This window comes from Aspergillus brasiliensis (genome assembly GCF_001889945.1).
Source record: "Aspergillus brasiliensis CBS 101740 unplaced genomic scaffold ASPBRscaffold_4, whole genome shotgun sequence".
In the NCBI taxonomy this organism is placed as follows: domain Eukaryota; kingdom Fungi; phylum Ascomycota; class Eurotiomycetes; order Eurotiales; family Aspergillaceae; genus Aspergillus; species Aspergillus brasiliensis.
In genome coordinates, this window is record NW_027137445.1 from 1,030,718 (window position 1) to 1,043,723 (window position 13,006).

Here is a 13,006-nt window from a genome sequence, read left to right on the forward strand (position 1 = left end):
TTTGATACTTTGCTCACCTCAGACTCCGACATACCCACCGACTTCGCATTGTATGGGGCATGCCGGTAGTTTTTCAGGTGTTGCGTCAGTCAGAGGAGGCTCGATAGATGCCTGAAATCATATTCAATTCAAGGTTGGAAGATGTTCCCAGCTGGTGACTGAGCTCTCGGGGCACGGTGGAAGAGCATAATTCGGGTATCACCAGTTGCATAACATTGCAAGTAGTTAACCTTTTTTTCTATAAATTTTGCTGATGTCAAGGAAATCTCCGAGACTCCGACATCGCCAATGGAGCCGACGAAAGCCGAGGACCGGCAAACGCATGACGGGCAGTAAAGACGAGCTAATGTGAGCTAGCTCCTCACCGCCTCCCGAACGGGCTAGACAGTGGGTGCATCACATGCAACCGGAGGAAAAAAAAGAGTGGCGGCCTGAAGTCGGGGGCGTCAACGACTGCATGAAACAATCAAAAGAAAAGAGGCGCGCGCGGAGCGATCCATCATTTCTGCCATCTGGGAGAATAACATTATGTGAAGGTGCCGATCACACTCCCACCTGCTTCACTCATCATCATGTCACTGATTCTGCTCTCCCTCGTTTTCTTCCGTGAGATCTGGGATCGTGTGTGACGCGTTGTGATCGTGGCTGGAGAATATTGATGCTTTACCCCGCCGGACCTTGACGAGAAAACAATCAGGAACCTTCCCCTCCACCTTCATTGTGGTCGGTGTCCACCTCCTCTTTGCTTCCCATCTCTTCCCATCGTCGTCTATATATTCTCCTTTGCACCTTTTCTCCCTCACCTTCAAGCATCTCAACAACACAGGCATCTATCAGACAAAAGATCATCCGCGGTCATGGGGAAATACCCTGAGGCCATCATCATCGCCAGGTATGTACAGCTATCCTTTGATGCGCGATCAAGCATTAACTCCTCTTTCTTTTGTGCAGACATGGTGCTCGCTTGGATGTAGCGGACAAGAACTGGCATCTCACTTCGTCTACCCCCTATGATCCTCCCCTCACCTATGGCGGCTGGCTACAGTCTCGATCCCTGGGGGCTCGCATCATCGACCTTGTTCAGTCTCTGGACGACTCACCAGACTCTACAACGGCAGGAGAAAATAGTGTCAATTCGCCTTCCGACCGTCTCCAAAAGCCCAAACCAAAGCGCAGAATCATCATTCACACCTCTCCCTTCACTCGTTGCCTCCAGACAGCCATCGCGGTCAGCTCAGGGATCTGTCAGAATTCGGGCGAGCCAGAGTTCATCCAACCCTCGAAAGTCCCCGGTTTAGTCCAGTCAACTTCGGACTCCTCCTTGACCCCGGGACCCGCTACATCAACATCAAGCGACCCTCGATGTCTCCTACGGGTGGATGCTTTTCTCGGAGAATGGCTTTGTCCTAGATACTTCGACGATATTATCCCGCCGCCAAACTCGGACCGCATGATTACTGCTGCGAAACTGGAACTGCTGCGACGCGAAACTAGTTCCGTTCCCGAAGCGGACACTGTCCCCAGACCCTCAGCTGGCTTTTTCCCTGGTGGCTGGGGAAGCGCATCTACTCCGGTTTCTCCCGCCAATGATGTGACGGCGAGGATAAAGACAGAGGCCCCACCCAGTACACGTCAGACGCAGGCACAAAGGTCGCGCGCTGGCAGTTGCGACACGTTCAGCGCTGCTGAAACGACTCGCGGACGGCGGATGCTAAGCAAGATCAACACCAACCTTCCCTCCATTCCTGATGCCGCATACGTGCCTCCAACGCCCAGCTATGCCATTTCGCCCTCCGACCCCATTCCAGCTGGGTACGTCACGCATGCTCGGGACGCCTGCGCGAAGATCGATTTTCAATGGGATAGTATGCATGGGGAGCAGAACTGGGGGGATGGAGGCGAGTACGGCGAAGAATGGAGTGCGATGCATACGCGGTTCCACACGGGGCTCGATCGTATGATTACGTGGTATCGGAATCAGGAGCTCTCAACTTCTTCCGGTCGGCCTCGACGACATTCGCAGCTGCTCGATAATTCTGGCGAGGCCAGTTCCCGCAATGAAGCGGATGACGATACGGAGACGATCTTGGTCCTGATCACTCACGGAGCGGGTTGCAATGCATTGATCACAGCACTGTCCGGGGAGCCATCCCAGGCAAATGTTGGCACTGCATCTCTCACCTTGGCAGTTCGCAATGATCACATGCCTGAAATGGCTCCAGATGATGCCATTGGCGGACCCGTCCGGACCAAGGGATCGAACGAGCCATCCAGCATGGAGAATTATGCCATGAAAATGGTGGCTGCAACCGAGCATCTCCGCATCGCCAGCGGCACGTCACGTGTCTCCTCGCCAGGCCAGGTGACCTCCCCCTCAATCTCGTCCTACCGACATCGTTCAGCAAACCGCCCGTCCATGTCACAGGGCATGTTCATCATCGGGCCATCGTCGACATCGGGTCCCAGCACGGCTTCCTGGAATGCCGAGCGACCCTCTACGGCTGTCACGCCTAGGTCCGCAGGGCTCTGGGGGTCCAACGCCACCGGTAGCCCAGAGGACGATATCGTACCTAACTTTGGGAACTGGCCTGCCCCGGCGCCGCCGGTGTCTGGGGAAAGCTCGGTGCCGGCCAAGGTGGAGGAACCGACGTCTGCTAAAGTCCCACAGCGAACACTCTCCCAGCGCGGACTTTGGGGAAGCGCACCGCTCAGCAAGGATCGTGAAGCGGGACACAAGCGTCGCTGGACGGTGACTGAACGACGACCATGATGATACCCGTGGAAAAATATCTATGTATCTTTCGGATTTACTATTAGGCATGGAGTTTGGGAAAAGACTTTTAACTCGATAGCATGGTTTTGGTTCAATAGCGATTCATAGCTGACAGGAGTTGAATATACCCCTTGCTCTTGATGATAACAAATTGTACACCGATCATCAGTAGCAGTCTCCACTTAGAATTTGTCACCAGAATGCCCACAAACACATGTCACTTCTGAGTACTAAGCATTTAATCTTTCCACCTACCAGTATTGTCCTCTTTGGTACTCTTTCATAGCCGATAACAAATATCTGCTTCACTCAACTAGCAGTAATACATACCATCATATACTTGATAACCACCTACCGGGAATCAAAGTCCACTATCAATCAATCCCTCAACTAGACTACAAATAGTAATACAACAACCACCCTCCATATACCCAACTGCCTACCCACCTAACCAACCACATCTCTTCCACAGCAAACCCACCAAGCCACCAGAATGGGAGAGAAAGATCTAATACAACAACCCACACTCCCAATTCGCCGCCTCATCCGGATCCCCCTTGCCAATATACCTCGCCTGATACGGATAGTGACAAACCGGTCTCTGCCTACGCACCTCCTCAGCCGTAGTATCGTTCTTCCACACCGTGGCGATGATACTCTCCGGTGCCGTGCCATTCTCCACCCACGCCATCATGGCCAGAACCACATCGTGCTGGGCGTCCCGATACCCGGGCACACTCCATGTCGAGGTGTTGATGGTGGATGCTTGGTCCGCGCCGGCGATGTACCAGGGGGCGTTCATGTCGGTGGGGGTGTTGTAGCAGTGTCTGTACCAGCATCCCCATCAATCAGTATAATTCTTTCGAAAGAGAAGAGAGAGGAATAATCGGGAAGAAAGTGGGCACGTACTCCATCCCCGGGATCAGAAACATCCGGTAGAAATCATCCACATCATCCACGCCATTTGCCTGCACGGCACTCTTCGCCTGGTCATAGTAGAACGTGCTCGCGCCAGGAGAGACATAACTATCCGATAAGCCATGATAATGGATGAATTTCCCGCCGCGGTTCGCAAACTCGCTAATATCGTATTGTCCAGCTGTGGCGTTCCCGGGGTTTAGGTGGTCGGCTAGCTCGACGGTGCTGAAATCTAGATCTTGCCAGACGAAGGAATCTCCCAAGCCCATGAGATCGCGGAGATACCAGTATTGCTGGTCGATGGTGGAGGGCTCGCCGAGGCCGATGTTCCCGTCTAGCCAGGAAGATTCACTTCCGTAGAAGAGGTGGCTGTAGACGAAAGTTTGGTTGGTGTCGACCCAGTCGTTGTAGATTTTGTATAGGGTGTTGAGTTGCTCTGAGGTAAGACATGTGTTGGGGCTGCTGGTGGAGTTGCAGGCTAGGGTTTGGGGGTTGAAGACGCAGCCCTCTGGGTTTGAAATGATTGTATCGGTTAGTCCGTCTTGCGGGTCGCATTGGCGGAGGACTTCAGCGGCTAGGATGGGGAACATTTCCGCCGGGATCGTGTGTGAGCTGTTAGCGGGTGCTTGGTAGGTCGTCTGTTTGAGGTTGTAGAGTTGCTGGTGCGTTGTCCACCAGGCTGGGGCGCCGGCGATGATTCCGTCGTAGTCGTCCGGGTATACTTGCATGTTTTTCATGCTTTGGCGGCCGCCCGTGGAGCACCCGTAGAAGTAGCTGTAGGCTGGGCCGGTGCCGTAGCGTCCTGAGATGAGGAGTTTGGCGAGCGTGGTTGTGCCGTGCCAGGCGCGGTAGCCCCAGTCGATGACGGCTTCCGGGCGGCCGAGCGCCCAGGTGCCGGTTGTGTCGATGCCTGCGTGGCCGAGGTTGCTGGAGACGGTGGCGAAGCCGTAGTGCGTGCCGGTGCCCTGATTTGTGATTTAGTGAATGGTTATGGAGAGCTAGGGGAGGAAGGGGGAGTACCATGTCAACCCAGTTGATGCCGCCTCCTGCTGCTGCCGAGCTGCGGAGTGTTAGTATAGGCAGTGGTAGTATAGAATAAGAAAGGGAACTGGGTGAGGCTTACAGCATCCGTCCATTCCAGTCATATGGGAAAATCACCCCAACCAGGTAGCTGGAGTTACCTTCAGAGGCGACGTTGACTTGCACGGCACACGACTCAGGCAGGCCAGTCGGGTACTCGGACGCGGAGGTATAGTTCATAGGATTGAGAGAACCACCTTCTGGGACATAGGTGGCCCATTGGACGTGGGCTTCGGTGCCATTGACATCGATAATCTTCTGGAATGCAGATGCGGAGCAGTTGGTGCTGGAGATCGCAGTGGCTGCGGTGAATCCCACGAGGGGGAAAGCCGCCAGAGTGGTCTGGTACCTCATGTTGTGGTGAAATGCAGTCAATTGAATACTGGCTAAGATTCTGATGAGGACTGAGGAATCAGAGGGATTGTCTGCTATTTATGTGCCATTGTGGTTATTGAGCAGAGGTAGACGCGTCATGTCTTCTGCAGAAGGACGGGATGAAGTATCGTACGGCATGGGTGGTGGATGATGCGGTGTTAGAGGGGTGAGGTGATCACCAGGCACGTTACTGTATTGAGTGATGAAGACCGAGATTGGGCATGGACTCATCATGGCTATCAGGTAGCTTTATGGGGATGTTGATGGTGATAATTTTCATCCTGCTTTGGTTTATATGCGAATGCTTCAATGTAGTCATACTGACTTGGCGATAGTACTGAACAGATAGTCACATAAATGTACACAGTATTCTTTTTATCAAGGTCCTGCGTATGCATTCTGTGCAACTGGAGAATAAGCTGCTCGGACGTACCCCAGATGATTAGTGTGTAGTTAGTAGTTACTCTAAAGAAGCTTCAAACGGCGAGTGGATCTCCAATCTGATAAGGCGCCGCTGCGGAGACTAGTCTGCTTCGGGCATAGCGATCGCCGTGGAGATACCATCTGATGCAAGTGGAATTACTCCAAAACAGGAATCAATGTCCTCGGAGATATTCTGTGCCAGTCTGAGTATAGTTGTGTAGCTGATACATGAGATCGACACTATATTACATGATGATACCAATCATCGGACTAACATTCTTGCGCTAACCTACGCTAATGAGCTTCTGAGCTTAATCGCCGGTGTGCTGGCTTTGTTCTCCATTCGAGATTAGTTGCTACTTATCTATTCAGGCATCAGACTTGCAGTATAATCAAGCGCAAAACTGAATATCCCGCGATGATATATTATCTGAGGTAGATGAATGTGCATTCCGCAGTAGAGATCAGGTACCTGCACTGGTGTGTCCTATCCCTATAGAACCTGCCAGGGTGGGAATATATTGGCAGTATGCGGAATACCAATGCTGCCTGGGAACGTTTGGCTGTTGACATTCGTCGCTACCGTACTTGGGGATATATCCTAGAATGCCAGATCTTGGATAACGATGACTTAGTCATAGAACTGATTAAGTAGGATCTGAAGGGAACTTCCGACGGCAATATTCGAAATACGTCCTTACTCCATGAGTTGGCAGACTGGGATGTCCATCAAAGAAAGGAACAATCAGATTCTAAGAGAGAATCATTCAGGGAATAAGTGTATATGAGTAGCCATCTGCAGTGCAATAACATAACCGAGACATCTGCGGTGATTGCCGACGAGGGGAGGATGTTCACGTATAAAGTACTACATATAAAGCAGGCCTGTTAGGATTCTTCATGGTATATATAGAGCCATCTTTTCAACTCCTTACACTCAGAACAACTCACACTGTCTTTAACATACTCGGAAAGCAGTTCGACCTCCTACCAGCCCCTTCAAACGTGCAAGAGTCATGTCAGAGGAAAGCACCTGCTCCATGGAGATTGTACGACTTCCAAAACCAAAACTTACTCTCACCCAGGCGGATGACTGGCCGACTGAGCTCCTCTTTCATATGGAGCGCTGCCTCCGCCTACCGGTGAGAGAAGCCTTCGAGCTAGAGGAGGAGCCAAAATTCTTCGAAGTGATGAAAGAAGAAGCTAAGAGAGACCGAGAACATTTTCCGACACTACGTCCCATTCGGCCCCCGACCAATTACGAGGAGATCGTTTATGAATACCGCAGTAGCTTCTGCGATCTTGAAGAGCCGACTTGTCCTTTGGAGCCCACTGAGACTGGTGGTGTGGTCCACATGATCAAGAACGGTGACGTCGAAGGACTCGAACGACGGCTTCAAACGGGTCTGGACCCCAACGGATTCAGTGTAGCGGGAATTCCATTGCTTTCCCTGGCGGTGGCACACAGGCAAGTCCAGTGCGTTGAGTTACTGCTAAGGTATGAGGCATGCTCCAGCCCAAGGAACTACTGGTCCCCTGCAGGGCCTCTTGACTATGTCATGCCCATTCTCTTGGAATCCGAATCTCCCGATCAGCGAACCATCATCCAACTGCTGATCGACGCGGGAAGCCGCTTTGCTTATTTCAACGTCCTGGACAGTATCTTTCTCTATAATGAGGTCACTCTCCTGCGGAAGGTCATGCAAGACCGCTCTGGTATCTTTTTTTCGCCACCGTCAAATCCCGTATTGAGGCCGATACCGTTCCGTGTGGCAAAATATGGCAAGGGCTGTGAGAAAATCCTTGATATGATTGTCCACTGGAAGTCTGATGTACTTGAAGAGAAAGGCAGTCGGGATTATACCCCTCTACATTATGCGGTTTTTAATACGAAGGACTTTCACATGGCCAACAACCTGCTGCGATACCAGATTGACCCGTCGGTGCTGAATCACGATGGGATATCCGCCCTTGCTATAGCTGTCCACTGGAACAAAGTGGGAGCCGTCGAAGCTATGATTGGCCACCCGAAAATCAGTTTACCGCATCTTCATGAGGTAGTGCCCTTCTCTAAAACCCCTTTAGGTCGAGCTATGGAGACCCACAACTACACGCTCATGGACATGCTGCTTTCTGATCCACGTATGTGTCTCTCAGAAAAAGCCCAGAGTACAGCGATTTATTGGGCGAGGGCGTTGAAGTTTGATGAGCAATGGGTTGCGCGAATTCAAGATTTGCGAACCTCGACTTAGGCAGTATTCGGTCTAGGATTTTATTGTCCGATTGTATTAATCTATTGCAGGCCCATAAGAGTCTTTAGCCAGGATAAGGATGTTTGCTCGCTCAGTATAAATATCTGCATTTGATATATAGCTCCAGGAAAAAAGAAAATTGCACTGATAGGATTCGAAATAACTTTGCTTGTCATGCCGTGGGAACGTAAACAGCGGAAGATCTGTCATGAATTTTTGCAAAGAGATTTCTGCGGCTACTTATAACATGGATCCTCTGCTCTGGTAAGGTAGAAATGGAGCACGCCAGAATTGCCATAGTATGCCCTGTAATCATTGGTAGCGGCAATGGTACTTGCATCCACGTAGCGGAACCGATGCGTCGATCCTGGATCATCTGGGATGACCAGACTGCCAGCAGCACCGTGAAATTTGATTCTATGAACCTATTTCATGGCTAATTAGCGATATCAAACAGCACACAAACACAGCACGATCTGACCTTTTCAGCCTCTTCATTGAAGTCCATGGTGCTCAGTAGAGGAAGGATGTCCTCCGCTAATGCCTGCGCAGGATGACCGGTATCTATGACATGCATATCCCATTCACCATCCAGGAGAGTTGGATCGGCTGGCTCGAGCTCACTGTAGATATTGTCAACCTCCGTCGGGTCCAGTGGCTCCAATGTGTTCGTAAGGGAGATATATTTGTCGGCCGGTGTTCTGATCCAAAGTGAGTCATTACGGCTGTGAAAGAAGACGGAGTGTTAACCTACCGTGTCATGATAGTACCACTAGAACAACAATGAAGTCCTTATGGAAGGGTGTGCAGGATATGGTGGATATGGTAGATCCGAGGAGCTGGTGTGGTGTCACTTTAATAGTCATGACGGGTAGTATATAGAGCTGACGCCACAGTTGCAAACTCTAACTTTAATAGACCTTCCATGGCCAAGTATCTCGGAAGGTGAGATCAGGAATCGATCGCTGTATCCATGGTACAGCAAGTGTTCCAAGCCCCGGGAGCATACTCAACAGAGCCTCTTGCGTAGTTCGTGGCAAGCATGGCATCGGAAAGGCGCATCCAAGATCTACTATGGTATTTGTAGCCATCTTGGGAATATGGTCTCCGCAATTAAGCACTATGAGGATCGAATTCATGAACCGGTGTTGGGCCAGTATCTTCACAAGCATAGGTATGGCGACCAATATAGGGGGCGGATAGATAGACCTAGCAAGACTGTTCCTCTAAATTAACCTTTGTCCATCAGGGTATAGGGGACATGACAGACATACGTTGGTCTTGGGCAGGCTCTCAGAGGGCTGCTCACAGAAACCTTCCAAAGCGGCAGGTTGATAAAGGTCAGAGGTTAGTGACGTGGACAGGAGTGCAGAGTCTGTCTAGTCGAGAGGAACTGGTTTGTTACGAGTGCGAGAGGCTATAGTGAGTCTGGATGACTGTCCAGTACACGGGCCACTTGCGTGAGGGAGGAGGAAATCAAGGCGGAGGGAAAGGCGACAGACTGGAATAGACTCAAGTCAGGAGGAATAACTACAACTGTCGCTACAACTACTCCAGTCAAGATGGCCGTTCTAGCACTGAGCATCTGTTTTCACTCTCAGACCCTGATTGCCGTTCTTGACGCATGAATAATTTGGTCAGGCTATTCTATTAGCTAAGATGACGGTCACTCAGCTACACCAGGATAGCCATTTGAAGTCGATGAACCGCACTACCGGACTGCCATACGGGACTCATCGCGATACTTGGATGGAGAGATATCCGTAGATGAAGGACTAATGGGATCAGTAGGTCATACTCACCACCTTAATCTGCGCGGCGGACTCTACTTATAGAATGGTGAAAGCTTCCGATCTCTTAAAGACGCCCGTTGATGTTTCCTTAGTGGTATCAGAAGCATTCAATGACAAGCTAGAAAATAATTCAGTCATCCTCTCCCTTGCCTAACTAACTATCACATCAATATAATCTTCGTTTCCATAGAGTATACTGGGAGAGGTTATGCGATGAGTCTACGTTAGTGAAAACAACATTTAGTTTATTAACATACTACATACTACTATGAGATTTGGGCAGTCATGGAAAGGTGCTTTGATGGTGCGCAGAGATACTCGGGCGGCGAGTGAGCAGGAGATCCATGGGATGCTGGGGGCGTTTGGGGATGTGCCTTCGGGGATGGATGAGGTTTTGAGCTGAGGTAGAGAAGTGAGATGAAGATGAGAATGTTGTGGTGGTTCGAAATAATCCAGCTTGGTATTCCTAGTAGTGTTATGAGATGTGTGGTTTTGTGTTTCTGTTTATATTGTATTCATGTCAGAGGATGAGTTGTTCGGGACATCAAATAGTATGCGGGTATAAGTAGTATTTTTGGGGTAACTGAATGAAGATTCATCCCTATCTCTACTCAAAATTTCCATAAAAGTGTTATTAAGTGATTGTAAATTGACTACTCTTCAAATCTCGATAACAACTATCAAAATCATCTCTACAATAAAGCTATATAGTATACCAAGGTTCAAGACGATCTGGATCGATCCAGATTGAAAAATACACACAACTTTAATTAGTAACAGGGGCCCCGCATCCCCATGACGAGGCACTAGTCCCAATCGGGCTAATGAGACATCCAACCTCCGGGAATAATTGAATTTCATGGTGTTGTGGTGGATTTCCTGCCACTGCATTTTATCCCAGCTGAGATTAACATCCATGACTTGCAGCTGTTAAATAACTTTTTCCCCCTTCCTGCCACTGCAATGTTAACCTTGAATTAAACTCTCTCTCTCTCTCTCTTCCCCCCTCTCCCCCATTCTTCTCCCTCCCTACCCTGTCATTCCTTTCCCTCCTTTCCGACTCTGACAATGACTTCCACCCGCCGCAACGGGCAAGCTCTGCCATGTGAGCCCTGCCGCAAAGCCAAAATTCGCTGCGATGGCGCCACCCCAACATGCCAGAATTGCGTCCGTCGCGGTAAGGGAGACAGCTGCGTGTACACCACCACCGTGCCGGCCTCTCGGACTTGGTACTCGGATAATGCTCCCTCCCCCACCGCATCACCCCGGCCCCAAACCGCCCAACCCCGTCCCGACTCCGCTGCTGCTCTTCAGAATCGAGCCTCCTTCAGTGCCGGTGACGACAAGTTGTCCTTCGATTTTGCCACCAACAATTCCGCGACCTTCAGCGACATTGGCGACCAATTCAAACGCTCGCTGGTCATCGATGCGCCAACGGCGGCGCGGCCCGATGCGAAGCAGATCCAGCTTGGCGCTCGCCTGCTCACCTTGTTGTTCGAGAATTTCGCGCTGTATGAGCGACTGTCGGAAACGGCGGTCGAGGTGTGGCCCGAGGGATGTGTCTTGGGTCACCGGTTGGTGAGCGGGATGTTTGAGGCGTTGGAGGATCTGCATGGGGCGCTGGCTGCGGATGCGAAGGATTTACAGTCGAGTTTGCTTCGCTGGTCGCAGAAGATCTTTGACGATAGCTCTAAACCACTGGCCGTTCAGCCGACCATGTCGCCGGAGGACTATATTCGCCGGATCTCTGGAAGGTGGGAGGGTATCGGATTGGTGTTTACCGTTGTTGGTCAGGGTGCTATGCTGGAGCGCGACTGGAGGACTATCCGTTCCAGTGAGGCTAATGTGCCCAGAGATCAGAAGTCGCTTGCTGCTCAGGCAGTCAGTGCAAGTGATTCTTGTTTGCAGTTTTGCGATCTTTCTACCGCTGTTAATGACCCTCTGGGGTGGTTGCTATTTCAGCATATTCATCTTTTGACCCTGGTGTGTGGCGAGAATGGTATGCAATCATTTGTCTGATTATTTTGGCTATTGGGGCTCTGCTAACTAGTCTATAGATCCTCGCGCGTGGAGAAGGCTGGCTGATCTATCAACCACGGTCTTTACCCTCAGTCATAATGCGCCTGAAGAGAAACGCATTCCCTTCTTCTTGCTTGAACTCCGCAAGCGACTGGTTGCCGGGGCTTACAGCATTGACAAGCAGCTGGCAACCTTCTTGGGAAGGCCCCCTCAGATCAGCTGGCGCTACTACGATGTGCAGTTTCCTCTGGATTTGAGCTACGAAGAGATTCTTGCAGAGCCAAAGGTCCGCGAGGCGGCCATTAGCCAGCTGGACAAGACGGGCTGGAATACCCAGGGCATCGTGGGACAGGCTGCGTGGATGCGCATCGCCCTTCTTATTGGATCTACGAGAGAGCAGATCCTCGAGCTGTCTCTTAGCCGTCGTATTGAGGAGTTGCCGCGCAAAGTACAGTAAGTGTGCCACTCTCCACTGTAATGTGTGCGGATCGGAGCTAATGTGCATCATAGGGAGGTTTCGCAGCAATCCCACAAGACATGGAACGACCTGCCCGGTTTTCTCCGCTGGCGCCCAAGTGATCCAGATACCAACGACAGTAGCGTGCTCGTTCCATTGTATCTCAATTTCCTCTACAATGACTTCCTCCTCTACCGCGTTCTTGTGCGCCGGGCACAAAGTGGGTCCGAAGGCCTAGTCAGTGTGTCACAGAACATCCTCAGCACCATCCTTGAGCTTATCGGCAAGGAGATCGGCTCGAGAACGGGAACTTACAATGTTGGATACAATGTGCGTGCTTTTACTTTCCTCACAACCTGCCCTCTTTCTTACAAGTGCTTACTGTCTTTAGGCTGCATCTTTCGGTGTTCCAGCAGCTGGCGTCTTAGCAATCGAGCTGCTCTGCCAGGCTGAATCCCAATCCCAACTTCCCACCACCGTCTTCCGCCGATCGGAAGTCATCCAGAAACTGACCGTCTTCGCTTCGCACCTGCAGTATGTTGTTCGCCCGCATGATGGCATGTATGAGGTCTGTCAGCGCGCGCGAAGGATCATCTCCAGTATCCTGGATCGTATCCTGTCGGTCAATCCTCCTGCACTGCCTGCTACCCTGCCGACCGACGTTCTGGCGACCAACTGGTTGAACGGAGAGATTGTTGTTCTGGACGATGGAACCGATCTTTTCCGCTGGATTGACGGCGCCTCTGATAGCTCGCGACGGGGGTCCTGGGCTTGATCAGCACGCGTTATATGGTATGATGACTTATGAATGCCCCATGAAGAGTAGAAGTATCCTTGTGGATACTTGCAGAGTCTGATGATTGATGAAATACCCCCTTGCTTCGACAAAAAGCATACGATGTCTATGTTTTTGCTT

At 51.0% G+C, this 13,006-nt stretch overlaps 5 protein-coding genes across 5 annotated transcripts; 3 read left to right on the forward strand and 2 right to left on the reverse strand.

Moving 5' to 3' along the window:
• Positions 1–857: 857 nt before the first annotated feature.
• ASPBRDRAFT_53618 (uncharacterized protein) lies at positions 858–2,770 on the forward strand (the record flags this gene model as incomplete). The annotated part of the gene is made up of 2 exons (XM_067627100.1): positions 858–892; positions 952–2,770. The coding sequence occupies 2 exons, from the start codon at positions 858–860 to the stop codon at positions 2,768–2,770; spliced, it is 1,854 nt and encodes a 617-aa protein (XP_067480664.1).
• A 511-nt stretch (positions 2,771–3,281) lies between these two features.
• On the reverse strand, positions 3,282–5,575 carry ASPBRDRAFT_205665 (uncharacterized protein; the record flags this gene model as incomplete). Its single annotated transcript, XM_067621749.1, has 4 exons — positions 4,815–5,575; positions 4,712–4,751; positions 3,683–4,656; positions 3,282–3,600 (listed from the first exon to the last, which is right to left on the reverse strand). The coding sequence occupies exons 1-4, from the start codon at positions 5,123–5,125 to the stop codon at positions 3,282–3,284; spliced, it is 1,644 nt and encodes a 547-aa protein (XP_067480665.1). The 5' UTR covers positions 5,126–5,575.
• Positions 5,576–6,585: 1,010 nt separating this feature from the next.
• ASPBRDRAFT_194368 (uncharacterized protein) lies at positions 6,586–7,821 on the forward strand (the record flags this gene model as incomplete). The annotated part of the gene is made up of 1 exon (XM_067620743.1): positions 6,586–7,821. One exon carries the CDS (start codon positions 6,586–6,588, stop codon positions 7,819–7,821), a length of 1,236 nt encoding a protein of 411 aa, XP_067480666.1.
• A 236-nt stretch (positions 7,822–8,057) lies between these two features.
• ASPBRDRAFT_194369 (uncharacterized protein) lies at positions 8,058–8,583 on the reverse strand (the record flags this gene model as incomplete). Its single annotated transcript, XM_067620744.1, has 3 exons — positions 8,058–8,246; positions 8,303–8,522; positions 8,576–8,583. The coding sequence occupies 3 exons, from the start codon at positions 8,581–8,583 to the stop codon at positions 8,058–8,060; spliced, it is 417 nt and encodes a 138-aa protein (XP_067480667.1).
• Positions 8,584–10,682: 2,099 nt separating this feature from the next.
• On the forward strand, positions 10,683–12,865 carry ASPBRDRAFT_53620 (putative C6 transcription factor; the record flags this gene model as incomplete). The annotated part of the gene is made up of 4 exons (XM_067627101.1): positions 10,683–11,613; positions 11,672–12,086; positions 12,144–12,420; positions 12,482–12,865. The coding sequence occupies 4 exons, from the start codon at positions 10,683–10,685 to the stop codon at positions 12,863–12,865; spliced, it is 2,007 nt and encodes a 668-aa protein (XP_067480668.1).
• Between the last annotated feature and the right edge of the window lie 141 nt (positions 12,866–13,006).